Raw genomic sequence first — 24,284 nt, 5'->3', positions numbered from 1 at the left:
TGGTACTGTATATAATTAGTTGGTGTTGATATTTTTATTATATAAAGAATTTTAATTAAAATAATATTTATTAAAATGAATAAGATAGAATTATATTAAGATAAAATCAAAATATTTTCAATATCATTGAAAGACATATGCATCATTTTTTTTTTCTTATCTGTAAAGAACTAGATAAATTTATTTAGAAGAGAGATAAATTTATCTAAAAAAATTCAGATAAAAAGTTACATAACTTTTTTTTTCAAAGATTGCCAGCCAAATGTAACAATCAGAATAAAAATCACTTTTATTTGAAATACTTTTCATATTCCATTTTTTTTAATTTATATCTTAATTAACAAACATTATCTAAAAAAAAAATTAGAATAAATTTAAAATACCTATAACAACTATTCTTAGCATTTGAAAAAATAAAATGAATACTCTTGACATTTAATATTATATTATAATTTCTTTTTTATTTTAGTTAAATCTTTTAAAATGATCAAAATACTTTTATAATGTCACACATTAAATCTCCAAAAATAAATCCAAAATGAGACCTACCTCCCTTCAAAGGATTTCTCAACAATACCGAAACAACTACTACAATAATAAACATGACAACAGGATCTTTCCAGATTAAAACATGTCTCGGCCACACACATGCGAATTAATGAATGCATTTGATTGGAAATTAAAACAAAGAAGGCGGCAAAAGACGTCAAAGACCAAACCACCCATTTCCATGGAAGAGGCCGAGAATGCAGCCTTGGCTTTGTAAAAATGGCTTCCCTGGGCAGCTTTCCCTTGAAACAATGGCGTCTTAGCTGAGATCCTCAAGAATGACAGCCAGAGCCAGAAAGCGTTTATCAGAACCTCATGGTTGTAACTAATGTGGAACAAACTTCTGAAAGTTTTGGATTTTTAAAGATCATCTTAAACACTGGTAGGATTGAGGGAACCATGTAGACAACATGTAGTGTTTTAGAAGCATAATCAATGAGAAAAGACCATAGCAAGGAATATGCATCAATGCCACCAACAAATACCTGCAATTCAACATCATAAGCTTGGAGATAAGATGCATAGATTCAACTTTTGGATAAGATGGTGAAACAAATTACAACAACAACATAATATCAACCCTTCATCTGCTATATGGGTTTGACTATATAAATTCTAACTTGCAAGTCATTTTTATTTATAAACTCATCTTTTATAAAATCTTTATAACTCATATTATACTTACCATGTCTCCAATGAGGTACTTGATCTTCCTCTTAACTTTTTTTATTAGATACTTGTTTAGCTCCAAGCACTCTCATTGCATAAGTCTTGATTGGTTTGCTTCACATGACCAATCATTTTTATTTTATAACAAATAAATAAGGCCCCATTTTTTTTTTATTTTCAAATCGTTTTCAGTTTTTACTTTTTTAAAACAGTGAAAACGTGTTTATTTTTATATTTTCAAAAACGCATTTTTGAATATAAGAAAAAATTTTATAAAGAAAACTCAAAATAACAAAAAGTTATTTTGACTGTTTTCATCACAAATACGTTAAAAATTTTCAAAATGCTACAGACAAAAAGAACGCGTTTTCAACAATCTCTAAACAGACACTCAAAATACAAAACTGAAAATGAATTCAAAAGTCAAAATTGAAAACTGAAATACAAAGAGAACAACCCCTAATTTTTTAACTTTTTATCTTTTCTTGTCTGCCCACACCTATATTAACATTTTCATATTTGTTACACTCATATTTTGCACATGGTGGTGTTTTGGAGTTTTTGCTAATTTTATAGTTGTTTTATAATTTTTTCAACTTTAACAAAATCTTATTATCACAAAAAATGCTATAAGCATTTTTCCATTTTAATAATGGGAAATCATTAAGAAACCATAAGTGTCAAAAGGTTTAGATTTATGAAGAAACATGAATCTGATCGGAGGAATAGGAACAATCCTAACAGCCTCTCTCCCTCTCTGTTTAAGGGTCTGCACACTTCAAGCAGCGATGAAGATATTTGTTGCGGAAGCCAAAAGAACGTTACTGAACCTTTTCAATATCAGTTTTTCTTAGAAGACAAGTTATGCATGTATAGGAAAGTTTCCAAGGAAAAGAATCAAACAGAAAAAGATTTGAGCTTAAAATTTATAGAAAGAATAATGGGAATAAAAGGTCCTGAGAAAAAACCATGGGAAATATTGCCATGACAAAAGAGAATATGAGTTCACTTATCAATGTTAATTAGATGTTTAGGACAACATACCAAAGTGGAGCATATTGTGCCGATAACTCAAGAAAAGGGTATGGCCACCTGTAACAAACAAAAGCATCCAGATGACAAAAGTCCAGTATACTTATGAACATGAAAGTGAAAAACTGAGGCAAGAGTTACCCAAGTGAGACACAAGCATGAAGAATCCACTGGAAGATGACATATACACCAGTCCACAAAATTAAGTAAGAAATCCGGAACCAGGGGAACTTCTGAAAGGCGGATAGAAATATTTCAATGATGCTTGTAAGCTTTTAAAACCAGAGAAACGGAAATAGAAATTAAGAAAAAAGTCAGAGGTATTAGCAATTTTACCAAGCAATTTAGGGCTGTATCAAGGAGAAGTACAACGCCATTGAGTGTATGCATAATCACTGTCAACTGTTATCCAATGAAAAACCACTTAAACCAACACTTCAAACTAAAAGGAGAGAGATTATTGACAGCAAGAACAAAAATGACATCCAGCATAAGGAAGCACGCATATAGAGATTTTTTTTTTTTTGGGGGGGGGGGGGGGGGGGGGTGTTGAAGAAAAGATCATTTTGATGTCAGAAACATAATCAGAGGTAACGTCATTATCAGGGCACAAACTGGATAATGGGAGTGGTTGCATTAGCAAAAATAGTTTGCAGCTTCACCTGATTTTTATAGTGGATGGCAGTCTTTAAAATTTGGCAACTTCAGAATAAATATGGGACTTAGTTAAATAAAAAGTATAGCAAAATAAAATCCAGGCAGCATAATTTTCTAAAGGACTTCCAATCTAGCAGGTCAGTGGAATTGATAAGAGAAGGGAGTACCTAGGAATGACTCTTTATGTTACAGTATTAAATGAACAGGTATACATGTATGATTCATCATATAGGATGACATATTTGTGTGCTCTACATAATGCAGATGATTTAAGATAGTTTAATTTTACTACATGAACAAACATATAAACATCCTTGGTCATATATAAGCAGCCCCTTTGGAGTACCGATAAATTAGACATGTTACCCTTGTATTGAATTGCCAACATTGATATACATGACTTAGGTTTACATTAACTCATGAAATGGTCAAGGTTGTTGTTGTTGCACAACTACAACAATAAATTTGTAATACGGGGGAGTGAGATGCAAGTGACCCAATGAGTTGGGTAGTGACCCCAATGAGTTGGGTGGTGACCCCATTGAATGGAAGTCTTAGGATAGCTTGTGACTCTCAGGATGGCTTGTGAGTTGTGACTTTCAGGATGGCATGTGGTTGTGACTCTCAGGCTGGCATGTGGAAGTCTAGAAGTGACAAGAGAGTCCTAGAGTGACAAGTGACCTAAAAGGCGATGAGAGTCTCCTTTGGTGACGTGAGCCTTGATAACTGAGATACCCAAAATAATTGAGAGACCTATAGAAAAAGAAGCAAGTTAGGGGCGTGGGTGAGGTCACCCGCGAACCCTCTGATGCTTAAGTCAGTCTGATGCTTAAGTCAGTCTTGGCCTAAAGAGGAATTAGAGTTTAAATAGCATAGTGAGCATACCTTTGCTAGGAGGAGTCTTTTATTTATAGAGAGGGAGGAGACTAACAGGCGATGGGAGACCCGCAGCTCTCGGCGAGCATCTTAGGAATGGCTTTGACTGAGTCTCGCGAGGTTTGCACAGCCTAATTGGAGTGTGGCTTGAATAGAAATTGGGAGAGGGGGGCAGTGAACCCCCAGGTCGCTTGATTGGCTTCTAAGTCTTGTGCATAGGGTTGTATAGTCATGTGACTTGACTGGGTATGGCTCCGGAGAGCAAGATGGCTTGGTGTGTGGTGAAACAACTAACCAAGAGTTCCCCCGGGGGGGGAGGTTACTTGGGTTTAACCGAGTGACCTACACACTCAATTGGTTATAACCGAGGGGTCACTCAGTTATGCTTGAGAGTCCTCCGACTCTTCACTTTTTTGGCCTATTTTGGTTCCTACAAAGCCCTGAAACACTTGGCCCCACTTGGTCTCGGCCTTGATGGTCTACTCTGGCTCAAATTAATTTTTCAGCCCATCTTCATAACTTGGCCCATTCTCTTAGGTTGTAAACCCATTTTATCACATCTGGGCCAATTATTTGGCACAACAGTTGCAAAAAGAAGATATCAGTCACTAACAGTGAGAATTTTATTGAACAAACCATGCTTAATTTTGACCCATTGTTGACTACACTAGTAGGGAACAATTTTTTTTTCTGGTATTTAATGCTATGGCTGCACAGAATTACAGATGGCATTTCCAACTAGGTATTGGGTTGATTAACAGATATGATGCAGCACCAGAATAGAACAACACTTTCATAGTGATAGCCATTAATCAACAAAAGGCCAGACTGTAGAAATTGCCACAAAAAATTTAACAACTTCCAAGTGAAGCATAGGCACTTCTATGAGGTGATGTGTCAATGTTGGGTACCTTATGACACAATAATACTCACTGGATGCTCTAATGACAATTTAAACATATTTATAATTGTAAATGGTGAAACACATTTGTTAGCATTTCCAAGTATACATACACATTTATTTGTATTGCATCCTCAATGTATTGTGTCATATCTTCACTTTTTAGATGTTAGAATTGTATGCCATGTCATAATTGTGCCACGTGTTCGTATTGGCACTTAGCTTGCCATCTCTTGGAACCAACAAACTGCCTAGTGACTAAGGCAGCCTACCAACCAATGTGATCAAGGACCAAACATCAACAGTTCACCACTTTTTCATCTTAGGGTTACAAAACCATACTATTTATCATCTAAATCTGGCAAAGGAGACAACTGAGCCAATGCCAGAGGGTAACAGCAATGCCATCCCAAAGTAAAAAGTCATCTAACATTTTCTTTTTCTTCAGGAAGGTGAACCACGCCTTCTTAAGCACTTACCACTCCCCCTCTTATGCAACTGCCTCACCATCACTAGGGTTATTTTTTGATAAAAAGTCAAATCATTAAAACTTTTAAAGGACAGAAATAACCCCCAGTAATAATGAGGTGCCTGCGTGAGAGAGGGAGAGAGTAGTTAACAGTGTTTAAGAGAGTGTGACTAGCATTCCTCTTTTTTTTTGTCAACAGTCATCCAACATTTTATCATGGACACATAGCTTAAGATGAATAAGACATGAAAATAACATTGGTATCTGTAATACATAGCCACCCAGTAAATGTGTGCAAATACTTTATGACATTACACTCCAAATAAATTCCTACTTTCTACATTAACCATCATGACAAATTAACCCCTCTATTAATATCTAGGCTTTTTTGCCCCGCACTTTCTGTTGTATAAATTTTTACATGTGCCCTGATACATTTGTTCAGGGCTATAAAGTAGAATATTTTTTCAGTAAATCATAATTATCATGAATAATGATACATCTTCTCTTGAATTGCCAAATATCCCCACTTTCCACTATGCCAATCAAATCCATTGAAAATTCAAAATCAACAAACAAAAGAAAAAGTAAGTAAAGTAAGTGGACCTGACCATTGAATAGTGACTATTTTTGCTATTCTGATATTAAAATCTATAGAGATGAAATTGGACCAGTTGACCCCTTTTTTATTTCATTTCTTTGGGCTCCACAAGAATGTGTCGATATTCCTGATAAAATCTTCTTGTTCCTAGATATTGGATAGGAATAAATTGTTTTTCCAACCACATCAATGCAATACAACAAATAGATTTGGCACCGTTCATCCATGGTATCAGAGTAGGTTTCTGTCCTCCCAGGTTCCCACCCTCTCCCTTGGTTCTCTCCTAAGTCTCCTTTCTTCTTTTCCAGTGGTCTCACCTTCCCTGCTCCTTTCAGCTCACCCAACATTGCCTACTCTTTGCCATTTACAGATCTCTCCCCTTTTCTCCTTCTCATCCAATACTTCTTTTAGATCCGCCCTCTCTTAACCCCTAACTAATCAGCAAAAGCTTCATCTCGCTCAGCAAAGGTTGTTCTTCTTGGCCAGTAACAGGGCTCCGCCTGCTCTCAGTAACAGAGGGGCTGGTGAATGTCTTTCCCTCTAGCTCAACCAATCTGTTCTCCCTTGGCCAAAGATAGAGTTTGACCAACACAATCTGGTGAATGCCTTTTGCTTGGCTGATGCTCATCTCTCTAGACTGACACATACCCAACACAAATTCCTTACCACTGTTCTTTTATACGTCTATAACTTAATCATTGCAAACAACGATTCCTCCAAATATGATGCCCTTGGGCCATTTATTCAAACTTGTTTTCACATTAAAGATCTTGGTCCTCTAAGTACTGGTTCATTTAGAATCCCCTGCTTGCCATCTAGGTTCTAAACCCCCAGTCTTACCCACAGAAAAGCAGTACCATTTGTTTTCTGATTCCAGCCTTCTACTTGACAATTCAGACCAATATGGTTTCCCTATTGGAAACTGATATATCTCACCTTCACACTGTCAGAAATTACTTACGTTGTACATGTGTTAATTCAATATGTGCAACAGTCATCATGGTTCAGCTATAAAGGTATTGTGATACTTGAAATTTTCTCCCGGTCAAGGTCTCTTTGCTTTTTTCTCCTCCAACACTCTTCAACTTCAAGCCTATTGAAACTCCAATTGGGTTAGTTGTCCATTAACTGACAATTCACACTGGATAGTTTATTATGCTTGGTCCTGCTCCTATTTCTTGGAAAAAAGCAAGCCACAGTATCTTGCTCTTAGCTGAGACACAATATCAATCTATGGTTTCTACCACAAGTAAATTATCTTGGCTTCACACTTTTATTAGCTAATTTAATTGTGCCTCATTAGCACTCTATACTTATTGCAATAATCAAGCTGCTCTTTGCATTACCTCCAATCCTTTCTTTTCCTAATGAACCAAGCACATTGAGATTGTTCGTTATTTTATTTGCAATTATCTCTACTCTCCAGTGCAATTACCATTGACATTTTTGCAAAGGCTGAGTTATGATAAATTTCAATTATTAGGAAGCAAGTTGGGCATTTGTGAATTTCATGCTCCAACTTGAGGGAGAGTATTGGAAATATTACCTTTTTTCCCTTCTACTACTGCATATTCCTTTTTGCCTACCTTTTGGCCCTATATTGCAATATAAATTTCCACATGTATACAACCACATCAATGCAATGCATAAAATAGATTTTGGCAGCATTCTTAGAATAATCTTCACATTTAAGTATTCATCAAATAATAATAAATGAATAAATAAATAATTCAAGCATAACTACAACAATATATCAAGCTTTAATCCCACTATGGGGTCAACTACATGAATTCTAACTCGTTAATCATTTTTATCTGGCCTTATGTTCTATAAAACCCTTATATTTATTACAATACCTACAAGTCTCTTATCAAGTTTTTCTTGGCCTTTCTCTACCTCTTCTGCTAAAAACTTGTCATTTCATCCGCTTTCATTATAAGAGCCCTTATTGGTCTTTTCTCACATGACCCAACCTTATTAACCACATGTCACATTTTACTCTTTAATAAGGGCCACTCCAACATGTATTATGGTGCAGAGACAAGAGTCAAAACATGCGGAGGGGATATTGAACCGTTTAAAATTACAATAGGATTGCATCAAGGTTCTACATTAAGTCCATACTTATTTGCTTTAGTAATGGATGAACTCACTAAAGATATTCAGACAGAGGTGCCATGGTGTATGCTATTTGCAGACGACATAGTGTTGGTGGATGAAACAAAAGAAGGAGTGAACACTAAGCTTGAGTTATGGAGAAACAATTTAAAATCTAAGGGATTTAAATTAAGTAGAAAGAAAACAGAATATATGGAATGTAAATTTAGTAAGAATGCAAGAGTGGAGAATGTTATAATAAAATTGGAAGATCAAATCTTACAAAGAAAAGACCATTTTCGATATTTGGGATCAGTGATTCAAAAAGATGGAGAAATTCACGAGGATGTCACACATAGAATTAAGGCAGGTTGGCTAAAATGGAGAAATGTATCGGAGGTGTTATGTGATGGTAAAATCCATTAAAATTGAAAGGAAAATTCTATAGGACAGCTATAAGACTAGTTTTGTTGTACGGCTCAGAATGTTGGGCAGTCAAATACCAACATGAGCAAAAGACGAGTGTAGCAGAGATGAGGATGTTAAGATGGATGTGCGGCCATACAAGAAAAGATAAAATTAGAAATGAAGTTATTCGTAATAAAATAGGAGTAGTGCCAATAGAGGAGAAGATGAGAGAGACTAGACTAAGATGGCTTTGGTCATGTGAGAAGGAGACCAAGAGACGCTCCTGTGAGAAGAGTTGATGAAATGGAACAATTAATCAAAAAAAGAGGTAGAGGCAGACCTAAGAAGACTTTGAGGGAGACATTAAAATTTGATATGAAGTGTATGGATCTCAATGAAAATATGACAAAAGATAGAAATACATGGAAGTCTAGAATTCATGTAGTCGACCCCACATAGTGGGATAAATGCTGGATATGTTGTTGTTGTTGTATGACCACACATCTATTATAACATCCCATCTCTATTGCATTCATATTTTGCAGTTGGTGCTTTACTGCACAACATTTTTTGCCATACAACAAAGCTAGTTTATAGCAATTGTATAAAAATAGAATCTTACTATCACATAAAAACGCTAGTCACACTTTTACATTTAAGCAACCAACCATAATTCTACAGGTAACACCCTCGATAATCTCCCCACCTTTTAAGATGCTCAATCCAAGATATTTGAAGTTATCTTTTCTTGAGACGACTGTTTTATGTGATAGTAAGATTATGCCAAAGCTAAAAGGAAAATTTTATAAAATAGCTATAAGACTAGCTTTGTTGCATGGCATAAAATGTTTAGCAATAAAGCACCATGTGCAAAATATGAGTGTAACTAGGGATGTAAATGGGCCTTGAATGACCCCATTTAAAATCAGAACAAGTATGAAAATGGAATATAGGTATAAGGCTCATTTGAAAATTTATTAAAACAAGTATGTAAATGGGGTTACTTGGGGCCCTATTTACATCCTTAAATGTGTAGCAGAGATGAAGATGTTAAAGTGGGCGTGCACACAAGAAAAGTAAAAATAAAAATGAGGTTATTTGTTAAGGTTTGAGCTACTCTTATTGTAGATAAAATGTGTGAGACATAATTAAGATAATTTAACCATATGAGAAGACAATTAATAGAGGCTCATGTGAGAAGAGTGGAGGAATGGAATAAGTATTTTAGCAAAAGAGGTAGAGCAATACCAAGAAAAACTTGGTGGAAGACATTTAGGTGTAATATAAGTTATAAGGGTCTTATAAAAGATAAGGCTATGGGTATAACTTACTAGCGAGTTAAAATTTCTTTAGCTGACCTAGCATAATAGAATTTAGGATTGATATATTATTTGTATCATTCTACCCAGGATGGCAATTTTTATGCAATCCACTGGGTATCCAACAAATTCTATCCGTTTTCGGGTGAATATGGACTTGAAACCTTATCCGAAAGTGTAAGTATGGATTGAGGAGGAAAATTTGTGCGAGTGTAGGGCACAATGCCTCTGACCTATACCTGACCTGCATATATATGTATATTAATAAATATTTAGTTTTACCTTATTATATTTGTTATTATTATACTTATATAATATATATATAAATTACAAACAATTTATACAATCTGATATGTACTTGGTATTAGATATATATACATATATTTACATACAAATAAGATTAACTTAGTGACCGTAGGTAATTGTAATAAGTATCATTTTGTTGCTATGAGCATTATTATAAGTATTTGGTGTTTTATATGTATTTTATTTCCTTGTTATATGCCAAATTTTTATTGAGAATTTGAGAGAAAATAATGTAATATATATTTTTTTAATTTAAATTGAACATGTACAGGTATCCGATGAATATCTATTACTCGACCATATGGGAATGGAGAACATAATATATTATCCAATGGGTATAGGTACAGGCACAAGGGAATGTACATTTGGTCCATTGCCATCCCAATTCATAGTTGTATTTTTACTAAATTTATATTTTATATTTTCAGTTTTCAATATGCTTTAACTTAGAATATTTAGATTCTAAAGTGTTCTTCCATACCTCAAGTTTAATATTCACGTTTTCTTTTGTGTCATCTACTAAGACAATGTCATCTACAAGTAGCATACACCAAAACACCTTTGCCTAAATATATCCAATGAATTCAAGCACGAATACCTAAGCAAAAAAGATTAGGGTGGAATTATTGAGAGTTTGCGGAGTCTATACTCCTATATAACCACATCAATAAAATATAAGAAATAGATTTGGGCAACAATCTAACAATTAATCATCACATGCAAGAATTTATCAAATAGAAGTAAATAAATATATCTCCCATCAAGCATGATTGCAAATAGCCAAACATAGAAGATTTAGGTGGAAAAGTCAAGAATTTGCAGGTCTTACATAATTCATGTCGTAATCTTTGATGGTCAGAAATGGAAATATTATGAACCAATAAATACAATCGGTCAGCACCACTGCCCCAGCACTCATCTGTTGATGATTAGAGGAAGTAAAACATGAACAACTTGGATGGGAATTAATAAAGAGAACTACACAAAAGATATAATATCATGGTGATGTGCCACTTAGTTAAGTAACAAAAAGAGTTTAACAGAAAAATGTCAAAATTTTTAAACAACTCTAGTGACTTCATAGCTCATGCCACAAGGATGTTTAGCATGACTGAAAACATATATGTGATCCTGGACCAAGAAGGTTAAGTACCATTTAAGGTTTATCTTCCGTCCTCAATTAATGAATGTCTTCATCAAATGAAGCACAATGAGCCTTAAGAGATAAGTATGCTTACAATGTCCCTGAGCATACAGTGAGGACAGTCTTTTGGATGGGGGTGGGGGGGTTTCACAGTAAATTTAAGGAATAGAAACCTTAAATTTAATGAAGAGGAACACATTGGGCTAGGAATGTAAAATTCAAGAACACAACCAAAATATTAATGGTTGACACATCAAACACTGGAGAGAAATGCTACAAGGATCAAATTCCTGTTTTCCCATTAGTAGCAATGACTGATTCTAGAAAGAGAACATACCTGGAAAATAACTTGAAAGGTGTGGGCTAAGATGCCTACAATGGGGAAATCATCATTCTTCTCATGAATTAAGTTTTTCTCTGCTCCAACTCCATATGTAGTTTCTCCATATGCAAGAGGCACATATAGTCCTTGCTCTGATTCTATTCCCACATACTGAGCTTTGAATGCTGTATGTGCTTTGTAATATTGGTGACACCCATAAATGGAAAGCACTGTTCCAAACTACAAAAACTTGAGATCTTAAGATTATATGTAGATCAATAGAAGCTTTGGGAGTCAAGACTGGATATATAGAAAGGAGTTGGAGAACATACCCCAAAATAGATGGTAACCAAAATAAAAGTCCACCTGTTCCAAGAAAAAAAAAAACATTGGATAGAGAAAACAAAATCACAAGTTTTGACTTGATCAAAAAACTGTTAAAGGTGTAGAAAATACATGGTACCAGATATAGTGGAAGTATTTTTCCATCAGAAAAAAACATTGGATAAAACTTTGTTATGCTTCATAGCTTTAAGTAGTAAATAGCCATTTGGAAAACTATAACTCCATTTAGAGTCTTCTGAAGCACTCAATCATCAAAGTAATTGCAGAGACCATCCAGGGCTATCTAAACAGAGGAAACAGATAGATTTTCCTTGAAGTAATCCAGATCTATGTTATCTAGAATAGAAGTCATTCTGGTACATGGAACAAGAACTGGAATGTTGCACACCATGTGTTCTAAAATATAGGATTATATGTGTAAACTTGTATATTTTATTATTTTAGTCTAAGATACTTTTATAAGTATTGTCTTTTTAAAAGATACATACTCAATCATGCAGTCTAGTCTATTATTTTTTGAAGATAATTGAAAGCACATTTTGGTAAACATAACAAACTCTTTTACACTTTGTCAAGGGAAAACCCTATTATATATTTTTTTAGTTTATTATATTAGCTTTTTTCACTGTTTTAGAAAAAAAGTAGGCCATGTTTAGGAACATGTGTACCAATTGCAATTCAATAGGGAATTAGTGTTCTTTTGTAGTATTGATCCAAACCCTTTTTCTCTAGTCAAGATTAATCTGAAACCTTTTTTATCTTACAAAGTGGTCAACGACCTAATGTCCATATGCCATACCCTCTCATGTTATTGTCAAGTCCCTAGAGATGGGTCTGGACAATTAGAATAGAGAGAGAGAGAGAGAGAGAGAGATAAAAGAATAATTCTATTATTCAATTCCCGTTCTCCTATCACCTTAGGTTACATATATAGCTCTCTCCTTAACTGTCTAAATAATACAATAATTGACTATTACAACAACATATAACTAAATATTACAACAACTACTATCTAATTAACTGTTACAAATATAACTGACTAATAAATATAATTATTACAACTGCAATTTATTAATATTCCCTTCCCTTGAGATTGTGACAATTTCTCCCCCCTCTTCAAACAATTATTGTCCCTAAGAATTTAGAGGAGACCCACAACCCTAAGGAATTGCTTCAACAAGTCTGGTAGGTTTTCCTAAGTGGTGTGCTCTGGATGGAGGTGGGACCATTGTACCAAGACCTGAGTTATGGGTAGTGAACCTTAGTAGATGACCCTCTTCTCTACAATAGCCCGAGGTTCAATCACTTCTTCCATTTCTTCTGCTATAGGTGGCAGATTCTGGCTTGCTTTAACCAGGGGTTCCTTAGCTTGCTTGAGCAATGAAACATAGAATGAGAATTCACTCCCTCTAGAAGTTGCAACTTGTAAGCAACTTTGCCCACCTTGGCCACTATAGAGTAAGGCCCAAAATACTTAGGACTCAGCTCAGAAGCAAGAATAGATGTATAAGGTTGCTGTAAAAATCGTCTAACCTTGAGATAAACTTTGTCCCCCATATTGAACGACCTATCACTTCTTTTCCTGTCAGCTACTTGCTTCATACGATTTTGGGCAGTGGCTAATTTCTTCTTGAGAATGGTCAACATTTATTGCCTCTGCTGCAAGTATTGTCCTACTGTAGCCATAGTAGGATTTGGACCCGAGATAGCAGGCAAAAGGGAGGGTTTGTAACCAAACCCTCCTCTTAATAGCACTGTGGTAACTGGAATTATACCACTATTGTGCTAGGGCCAACCACTTATTCCAGCTTGTAGGTTTAGTGAAACACATGCAATGCAAGTATGCCTCCACACATTGATTAACCCTCTTCATTTGATCGTTTGTTTGTGGGAGATATGCAGTAGACATATGCAAGCCCACCCCCAACTTCTTGAATAATTCTTGCCAAAAAACACTTGTAAAAATTTTATCTCGGTTTGACACAATATACTTAGGTATTCCATGGATTTTAGCCACATAATCTAAAAATACTTGTGCCACCTCCTGAGCTGTAAATGGGTGCGTCAAGCTGAAAAAATGGCCAAATTTGGTCAAACAGTCCATTATCACCAAGATAATATCCTTACCTTCTGATCTTGATAATCCCTCCACGAAATCCATAGAAATACCATCCCATGCCTGCTCAAGAATGGCCCAAGGCTGCAACAACCTAGGGTAAGACACTTGCTCCTGTTTGCACTGTTGACATATGGCACACGACAGCACAAATTGCACCACATCCTTCTTTTGCCCAGACTAAAAAAACAGTTGTTTCACCTTCTGATAAGTCACTCGTACTCCAGAATGACCTCCCAAAGGTGAGTAGTGGAGTGCTTTGAAGATCCTTTCTTTCAAGGACTGGTCATCCCTTACCACCAATCTTCCTTTATATCGAACCAAACCATGAGCAAGTGTATAACCCAAAGGATTCCCAGGTTGGACCGACAATTGTGTCACCTTCTCCTTTATCCAAGCTGTGTGCTCATAACTTGCCGCTAACTTCTTGATCCATTCTGGAACTACAGCTGAAATGGCTTGGCAATTTCCCCTTTCTTCCCTTCTTGATAAGGCATCAACAACCACATTTTCCTTTCTCCTTCGATAATGGATTGTGTAATCTAACCCCATTAGTTTAGATATGCCCTTTCTTTGCAACTGCGTGTGCAGTCTTTGCTGTGACAAAAATTGGAGACTTTCATGGTCCATTTTGATTACAAACGTACCTCCCTTCAAGTAATGGCGCCACCTATCCACTGCTCCCAAAACGACTAATAATTATTTGTCATACATGCTTAATCCCAAGTGTCTTTGGGATAAAAGCTTGGCTGATAAATGCCAATGGCTTTCCCTCCTGCATAAGGACAACCCCTATCCCACTATCACATGCATCAGTCTCTATTACAAAAAGCTTGGTTAAGTCAGGTAGAGCTAACACCGAAGCTTGAGTTATAGATTTCTTCAATGCCAAGAAGGCTGCCTCAGCCCTAAGGTTCCACTAAAAAGCATCCTTCTTTAGCAATTCAGTTAGAGTCCTACTAATCAGTCCATAATGTTGAATGAATTTCCAATAATACCTGGTTAGCCCCAAAAATCCACTTAAGCTCTTTCACCGCCATGGGTCTTGGCCATTCTACCATTGCTGCCACCTTCTTCGGATCAGTCCTCACCCCATTCCTTGAAATTATGTGTCCCAAATACTCAACTTCTTTCTCAGCAAAAGTACATTTAGAAATCTTAGCATACATTTGATGAGATTTAAGGACTTCAAAAGTGGTACAAAGGTGAGATAGGTGTTGTTCAAAATTAGGGCTATAAATGAGAATGCCATAAAAAAAAAAACAAGGATGAACTTTCTCAAGTAGGGCTGGAAAATGGTTCATCAATGCTTGGAAAGTAGCCAAAGCATTGGTTAATCCAAAAAGTATAACAGTAAACTCATATAGCCCTTAGTGGGTTCTAAAGGTCGCAAACTCATATGGCTTCATACGAATCTGGTGGTAACCGGACCTAGATCCAACTTAGAGAAAATTTTGGCACCAAACAGTTCATCAAGTAGATCCTCTATTAAGGGTATTGGAAATTTGTTTTTGATAGTGTTAAAATTGAGTTGCCTGTAATCTATGCAAAACCTCCATGTTCTATCTTTCTTTTTGACAAGAAGGACTAGAGATGCATAGGGGCTTTGGCTAGGTTGAATTATGGAGGTGCTTAGCATGGATTTAACTTGCTTTTCAATCTTTGATTTCTGAATAGGAGAATATCTATAGGCTCTAATGTTAACATGGGCTGAATTTGGCTTAAGATGAATGGAATGGTCTAGGGGTCGTTGGGGTGACAAAGAGTTTGGCTCATCAAACAAGTCCTTAAATTCTATCTAAAGTAAGTGCAAGTCTTCTGAAAATTGTACCTTATTTGAGAGCTGGGACTCAATAGATGTAGCTGTAGGTTGGTGCTGCTCCTTCAAACAGTCATCCTCTTCTATTCCCATAGCTTGTACGGGATACAATTGTGCTATTTGGCCACCCTTTTCCAGCATCATTTTCTGTAGTGTCTTTCCCCCAATCCTCTTGCACTCTCCTTGTTCCAAGCTACCCAGCAAGGTTAGCCTTCTACCCTTAATTTCCACCATTACCTCCAGCTTGTTAAAATCAAAAGTCAAAGGGCTAAGAGTCCTCATCCAATCTACCTTGAGGACAATGTCACATCCCCCCAATTCAAGAACTCTGAGTTTTGCCATGAATTCCTGCTCCTATATCACCCATTTGAATCCCATACATTTGTAATGACTATACATTCTGCTCCCATTTGCTATTGTCACTGATAGGGGAGTGGTTGTTGTTAACGAACACTTAAGGCTGGTAGCAGTAGCTTCACTAAGGAAGCTATGGGTGCTCCCACTATCAATCAACACCATTAACCTCTTTTTCCCCACATGACCCTTCACCTTAATGATCTGCCCCATAGGACTCCCTTTTAAAGCATGGAAGGATATTTCCCCTCTTTCCTCCCCTTGCAACTCCTCTTGGATGACATCTTCTTCTACCACCACTTCTTCTTCCTTCTCCTCATTTGACCCTTCCATATTCATCAATTGTCTCTTACATTGGTGCCTGAGGTTGTACTCGTCCCCACACTTGTAGCAAAGCCCTAATTGTCTTCTTTGTTCCATAAGAGGGTTATTAGTACCATTGTTACTGTATGGTACCTTGGTTGCCACCTGATTAGACCCCGTAAGCATGGGCTGATGATTCCCTCCTGTTAACTGCCCAACCATCACACCCAACCTATATGGGACCTTATGTCTCTTGAAAATGGCCTCCATCATCAATTCTTGTAACCGTGCTTTTTCAACCACCTGCCTCACAGATGTGGACATCATCATCTTCACCATTGAACGCAACTCCTCCCTCAAACCACTTATAAAAGTAGACACCAAATATTGCTCTGTTAAACCTGGCAGCACAATACATACAATTGACCTCAATTCCTCAAATTTCACCTGGTATTCCACCATTGTCCCTTCTTGTTTAAGTTTGTTGAATTCCTCAATCATATCTGTCATGGTCCTTTCTCCAAACGGTTTGGATCCCCCCTTGAAACCAAGAATTGGTCGTATCATTTAAGTAGACCGTAGCCAAGTTAACTTTATGTTCCTACGACACCCTATAGAACTAGAAAAATCGTTCGCACCTTTTAATCCACCACCTTGGCTTCATCCCATCAAACATGAGAATTTCCAACCTTGGCATCGGAGGGTGGTTATTAGGGGAGGGTTGGGAATTTCTAACTGGCACTTCTTATTCCATCAGAAACTCCTCCGCCTGAATATCTCCCCGAGTTCTTGGTATATATACTGCCTTGTGGTGGTAGAATTGGTTCAAAATTTTTCCTTGGGAACTCCTCTACCTCAAAATCTCCCTGAGTTCTTGGTATATTGTCCTGTGGTGGAAAAATTGGATTGGGATTCTGCCTTGGAGGGAAATCCGACAATAGCCGAAACTGGGGTAATGAGGACAGCATGCTAAGTATGCTATTCAATCTGTTAGAGATTAGGAACATAATAGGATCAGTTCTTGCCAATTCTCATACCCTCAACACACCCGATTGCAATGAAATTGGACAGAAATATAATTAGAAATAAAACAAACAGAAGAATAGAAAAATATAAAGCCGTAAAAGAACAAAGACACCGCACAAGAAGACTAAGAATTATACTAGTTCAGGCCAATATTTGGCCCTACATCCAGTCGCCCAAGGCACACAACAATCCTCTAGAAACCGGTCGATCAGATGTAGTACACAGTCCCACAAATTCCTCTTTCCAACACTCCCAAGTACAAACTTCCCAAGAGATTACAAAAGATCGCTCCAAGAACAATTCTCACAATCTTTCTCTCTTTACACTACACTCAAGCGCTCAAGGAATTCCCAATGAGCAAAATGTTTGGATGCTTGAGACTGGTGCATTTCCCCTCTATTTATAGAGGTTTGGGGTGTTGGCTATGAGGGCTTATTTTAAACCTATACAAAAGTCTAAAATGCCCCTTATAATGTACATAGGAAAAACATCCTACACTACTTAGTCTCTCAAGCGAACTCCTCCTTCACGGGACTGCATGCATCCTCTCTTCTAGATACAATCGACTCTATGCAAAACTCTAACACAATCTTTGCCCGTACTGCTCCATGGATTCCTTATATTGCTCCAAGATCTCTCGGTTCTTTTATGAATCCCCCTGCATTGCTTCCTTCATAACTGCCACATCTTCCTGAGTTTGTACCATCACCTCTTGGGTCTAGGACATCCCAAACTCCATGGCTTCCATTCTCACTTCCAATTGCTTCATCCTAGTACCTTCTGCCATCCTTATCACAATTCACCATTGTTGTCACTGCACTTCCTAGATCATCGCATAGCCTTCACTACAGCCAGTTCACCTAGCTCTGATACCACAATGTCAAGTCCCTAGAGTTGGGTTTGGACAATTATGGAATCCTGGACATAATAGAATAGAGAGAGAGAGAGAGATAAAAGAATAATTTTGTTATTCAATTCCTGAATAATTCTATTATTCAATTCCCCTTCTCCTATCACCTTAGGTTACATATATAGCTCTCTCTTTAACTGTCTAACTGTTACAATAACTAATTATTACAACAACATATAATTGAATATTACAACAACTACTATCTAATTAACTGTTACAAATATAATTGACTAATAAATATAATTATTACAACTGTAATTTATTAATATTCCCTTCCTACCCCCGAGATTGTGACAATTATATCAAATTCTTTTATCTAACAAAATTGTCGCCTACTTGATGTCCAAATGCCATTATTTCTTTTAGAAGTTATTTAAAACACTATATGATTCATAATTTATTGGTTTAAAAAAAGGTCGCCTCTCAACTCTCTAGTTATAGTTTTCTTTTCCACTACAAAGGACCAGTAAAAGCTGTTGAGAGTATCTTAAACCAGATATCAGCTTATCCGCTATAATCCTCATATAGGTAACAACATAAGACGAGCCCAGATAAAAAAGATTACTTACTGAGTATAATACAATAACATGACAGCTCCTTGCACAATAATATCAGCAACAAGTACTCCTAAAAGCACAAAGAAAGCAAAAAGTCGGAATGACAACAACCAGAAGGGGTGAATTTCTTTCAGGCAGGGCCTCCAAGCTTTATCATCATGCAAAAACTGAATTTTCTCTTGCTGATTTCTTCTCTCAGATTTTGAATAATCTGAACCCTCATATTTCCAAATTATATAGGATGCTACAGACATGGGCATCAAGACCCATATTGCACATATTAAGAAGTTCCAGCTTAACCAATAACTTAGAGTGGTAGTATCACTAATTACCAATATCTTCATCCTGTGAAAGAAAAAAAAAAAGTTTTGCTTCAGTATGATGATTGACCTTTATTAAATATTTCAATCTAGAAATAGTAACAAGCATACACCATCTGCAAAAGCTTGTATAAGAAAATACTTCATATTTTTCGAACAGTTTATACTGATGGATCACTGCATTATTAGTAACCATGCCAGGGTAATTTGTAAGGTATCACAAAACTAAAAAAGAACCACAATAGAAAAACACAATATTCTTATGATAGCAACACAAAAATCTAGTCATCCTGTTAGGCTTCCATTCTAGAGTTCTTCCAAATGGTCATTGTACTTTGTTTTCTAAGTGTTCATCCATGGAGAAGGCTGAATTTCTTAAGCTTGAGTTCGATTAGCCACCAAGTAAAACAGAACCTGAAATATCATTATGCTGTTTTGTAACAAATAAGGTGTCAATATTAAATAAATTGGTCAAAGGAGTTTGCTTAGATTCCTTTTCTATTTTTGGCATTCCATCCACCATCTCGAATTGTCAGATTCCGGATCTGACCAGCTAATCCGAGAATAGCGAGAAAAAAGAGAGAGAAGACTTGAGAGAGATTGGAGGGAAAATAAGGGAGAAACTTAGGAGGGAAATGAATTGAGGAGGAAACTGATTTCCTGATTTCATTCAACATACTCAATAAGGCGCCTTGATCAGTTTATATACTGATCAAGCTCAATTGGGAGCCAAAAGCCGTTGGGCTCGCCCATGTGAACGCACAAGTGGCCATGTGCACTTACAAGTGGCTTCCGCGCGCGCTGGTTACGCTTTCACGCGATTATGCATGCTGGGACAGTTTCCCCAGCTAAGCACAAAGATTTATTTACATTCTAATAGTACAATTATACTATTATCTCTACTAACAACTAGTTAGCGTAACACGAATAAACTAGTCTTAGATAGAACAACTTGAATCAGCATAAATAACACAGGAATGTATGAAGTATTATTGTGCCTGCAATGAAATATAGGCATGAACAGTGTTGTTAAAAGCATGCGTAAGCACCATTAAAGCATAAAGTGCAGTTCTAGTGCTTTTTTATGTCAAAGTGAGGGGCAGATTAGAAAGCTCTGCTTAAGTGGTAAAAGCATATGCTTTTTTGCCAAGGCACACTTAGTTGTTTATTTATTTCATTTTTTATAGTTTTACAGTAAAAGAAGAGTTATTAGATGTACTCTAATACACCAGAGCATACCCATCTATTCTATAAGTATCTTAGGGTTGAAGAGTCAAGATCCGGTGATGATTTTTTAACATGGGGTGTTGTTGTTGATATAGCTTGAGCTGAGATCTAGATTTAATATTGAAACAAAGGACGCAACTTACTTAATCTAGACTAAATAATTGAAAATGAATCAAATGACCCTATTAGCATGAATTTTTGTCTTGATAGTATTATCTAATAATTTACTTTCGGTTATTATATTATCTTTATTTTTTCAAATATTTGTGCTTTGTTTGAATTGAGTGTGCACTTGCACTTCATGCTTCACCTTTAAGCTCTAGAAGGCCTTTGAGCTTTAGTGCACATAAGCAAACTTAAGCACAAAGCATAGTTCTAGTGCTTCTTCTTGTCAAAGCAAAGCACAAATGATAAAGCGCAGCTTAAGAGCTAAAAGCGCATGCTTTTTTGTTAAGCACAAATTGCACTTAAGCATGCTTATTTATTTTTTTATTTTTATTTTACAGTAAAAAAAAGAGTTGTTATTGTGTAGTCTAATTCTCCAAAACACACTCATCTACTATATAAATGTCTTGGAATGTGTGTAGGAGAGAACGATTCATCATTTGGTCATATTTTTTGACATGGGGTGTTGTTGCTAATACGGCTAGAGTTGAAGAGTCTAGATTTAATATTAGAAGAAAATTGAGGAGGCAATGCAACAACCAGAACACCCACTTCAACTTCTAGTTCACAGCCATTTTTAGTTGAAGAAGTCAATTAGATGGCACTGCTGAGGAAGATGATGACAACTATAACTCTAATGATGAAGATGACTTTCTTAGTCTTGACTAAATCATTGAAAATTAATTAAAAGACCACATTTTGGTTCTCTTTTGGCATGAATTTTTGTCTTGATAGTATTATCTACTTAAATTATCTCTGTTTTTTTTCTAACATTTGCACTTTGTTTCGATTGAGGGCACGCTTGTGCTTTGCACTTAAGCACTAGAAGGCCTTTGTGCTTGAGTGCTCTCTAGAGCCTTTAAAAACACTGGGTATGAGATACATGCCCAGCAAACTGATTAAGATGTCAAGCATACACAACAGGTTTATCTGATCTGACATACAACACAGATACTATAAACACATGTTCCTCTGTTTCATGAACAATTCAAAATAAGTAGTTGAGTTGAATACTTCTTTTAAGCATAAATGTTAGATGCTTACTTTAAACCTTAAATAATTGTGATGCACACAGCACATTTAACCTAATGGTGATCAGGGTTCTAGTTAGAGATGTCAAACAGGCTCAGCACCCCATGGTCTGACCGAACTTGTTACTGTAGCAAGCGGAATGTCCCAGAGCACCCCTTCATATAGGGCCAGGCTGAGCCCAACATTTCTCGACAAAGTGTTTAGCGAATGCAAACACCTATTCACAGACCTAAATTTTACATAGGCTTAAAGAGCCTGGCAGAATTGAACTAACATGTCTAGAAGCCCCTTACCATGATTATGCAAATGAAATGCTTATATTGGGCTGAAAATCATCTCGTATAGTTCATTGAACGTCCAGTGTTGTATTTCCAAATCTCACCTAAATCTTCAAATAGAGCTAAGCTTAGACATATCTTTCTGTTTAAACTTTTTAGCGCAACAGCAAGGTTAATTCTTTATGACTGGAATGTCACTTGTTCGAGTTTTGGAGTTTTGGGAATAGCTTCTTTGCGAAGCAAAGTAAGACTGACAAAAACCACACTTCTCTGACTCTCAGAAACCAGAAGCAGCGTGCACTAGGCACTCCTAACCAACGCTCATGGAGATGACAATGATCTTCCCTTCTCACATAGCAAATGGTATTCATGTCCAACAGCCCAAATTCAACTACGCCGTGTATATGTTGTATGCTGAAGCATACACATAACGAAATCAGAACATTTTACAAACACCTGCTCTGCATACAAATGAACGAAAAATTGTAGCCAATTTCTCTGCATAAAAAATGGAATTTTAAATAATAACAAAATCACTAAAGCCCGAAACCAAATCAACGGCCACAATATCGAAAGAAACGAACCAAGAATTGAGCAAGAAAAATAAAAACTTACTGGAAACCTGGAAACCAATCAAGAGACTACTCTCATTTGGCAGGATTGGAAGTCAAACGTACAAGTCAGAGACAAACACGAATTCCCTACTTCAGAGAAGTCAAACTGAGAAGCGCTTCAATGTTAACGAGAGAATCCAATCGCGTGAGACATTAGAGGAACAATCAACGCAATGCCTCGCCACGCGCGAGTTCGCTGAATCCGACAGCCAAATGTGTATTTTTTCTGAACGATGATAAAAAGCCCGAGATGCTGGCTCAAAATTTTGGGTGATTTGAGTGAATTTTCGTAGGCAATGATAATTTAATGGTACGATGTCAGGCATCATCAATTTAAAATTTTAAGGCTTATTTATATTGTGGAGAATGCTTTTGGTTTTTTATCTTTATTTTTTTTTTTATTTTTCCGTTTTCATTTCTTTAAAAAATCAGATAAAATGGAAAAATATTTATTTTTATTAAATATGAAATAAGTTTTAGACTTCAAAAAAATGAGAGAATATGTTTAAAATTGCATAGAAAAAGAGATATAAAAATCAATTGTAAGTTGAGAAGTGAATGGTCAAGGTACCTTGATGAAAATAAAAATTGTCACCATTACTGTGATCGGGGGACGCACAGTAATATTAGTTGAGGGATAAGGATGACAAGAGAAGAGGAAGAGAACACTGAGAAAAATAGAGTTGATGGTGCTCTCTATGGTAAGGAAAAGAATGACAAAAGAAAAAGTTGGTTGGGTTTGTTGTTGCAATGGTAAATGGGAGCAAGGAAAATGAGAGGAAGATGTGGTGAGTGGGAGTGAATTAACACTAGGAAAAAGAAAAACAAAAGAGAAGCAAACAAGAAAAAATTGTTGTTGACAATATTAGAAATGCTGATTAAATTAGAAAATTGTGTTTTTATATAGAATATTTTTAAAATTTAGTATAATTTTAGAAAATATAACAAGTATGTAGATGGTTAAAACTATAACAATTGTATATGACTAAAAACTTGACCAATGAGTTACATCTAAAGTAGAAGTTATATTCTTATCGAATTGCAGAAGATACGTTTATTGAAAACCATTTAACAACTTTTAGAAAAATTATTTTTGATTTATAAAGTATGGAGGTTAAATATGATGATGAAGATTTAGGTTTAATTTTGTTATGTTCTCTACTAGTCTCATATTCAACTTTTAGAGACACAATATTTTATAGTCATGACACTATTACCTTAGATGAAGTCTATGATGCTTTATTATCAAAAAATAAAATTGATAAGTAGTGTTATTGGAAAATCCTGAAAATTAGGGAGAGGGCCTGCTAATTAGAGGAAGAACACATGATAAAAATTTTGGTCGTGAAGGAAAAAGTAGATTCAAGTCTAGAAATAAAGACAAAACTTGTAATTATTGTAAAAAGAAATTACACATAAAAAAAGAGTGTTTTAAATTATAGAACAAATGTAAAAGATAAGAATTTGACCAAAAAGGAAAACAAGCAAAGACTTCAAGTCAAATCAATATTGTTGAAAATAATAGTAGTGATGAGAAACTTACGATGGTAACTAATTAAATTACCAAATTTTATAAAGATTGGATTCTTGACACAACATGCATGCTTCATATATCTCTTAATAAGGATTGGTTTTCAACATATAAAACTTTGACTGCTAATGATGTGTTGATGGAAAATAATTATTTTTGTAAAATTGTTAGCATTGAAATAATTAAAATTAAAATATTTGATAGTATTGTTAGAAGTTTAACTGATGTTAGACATGTTCCCAATCTTAAGAGAAATATTATTTCACTGAATACTCTTGATTTAAATGTGTATAAGTTCATTGGTGAATGTAGAGTCATTAAGGTTAATAAATGTGCT

The 24,284-nt window shown here is 35.8% G+C and overlaps 1 protein-coding gene across 3 annotated transcripts; it reads right to left on the bottom strand.

Moving 5' to 3' along the window:
- Positions 1-528: 528 nt before the first annotated feature.
- LOC127800173 (uncharacterized) lies at positions 529-22,719 on the bottom strand. Of its 3 annotated transcripts, none has more exons than XM_052334630.1 (9): positions 22,418-22,719; positions 18,793-19,125; positions 11,683-11,716; positions 11,366-11,590; positions 10,714-10,803; positions 2,587-2,652; positions 2,392-2,483; positions 2,263-2,310; positions 529-1,034 (listed from the first exon to the last, which is right to left on the bottom strand). In XM_052334630.1, exons 2-9 carry the CDS (start codon positions 19,122-19,124, stop codon positions 917-919), a joined length of 1,005 nt encoding a protein of 334 aa, XP_052190590.1. In that variant the 5' UTR covers position 19,125; positions 22,418-22,719; the 3' UTR covers positions 529-916. The 3 variants fall into 3 exon arrangements, with proteins under 3 accessions (XP_052190590.1, XP_052190589.1, XP_052190592.1); XM_052334629.1 differs by lacking the exon at positions 22,418-22,719 and adding an exon at positions 22,259-22,284; XM_052334632.1 differs by lacking the exon at positions 22,418-22,719 and adding an exon at positions 22,259-22,284 and having other exon boundaries at positions 18,892-19,125.
- Between the last annotated feature and the right edge of the window lie 1,565 nt (positions 22,720-24,284).

This window comes from Diospyros lotus, chromosome 4 (assembly GCF_014633365.1).
Source record: "Diospyros lotus cultivar Yz01 chromosome 4, ASM1463336v1, whole genome shotgun sequence".
Taxonomy (NCBI): domain Eukaryota; kingdom Viridiplantae; phylum Streptophyta; class Magnoliopsida; order Ericales; family Ebenaceae; genus Diospyros; species Diospyros lotus.
The sequence above is the reverse complement of the archived record's forward strand: the minus strand, read 5'-3'. Positions and strand labels throughout refer to the sequence as shown.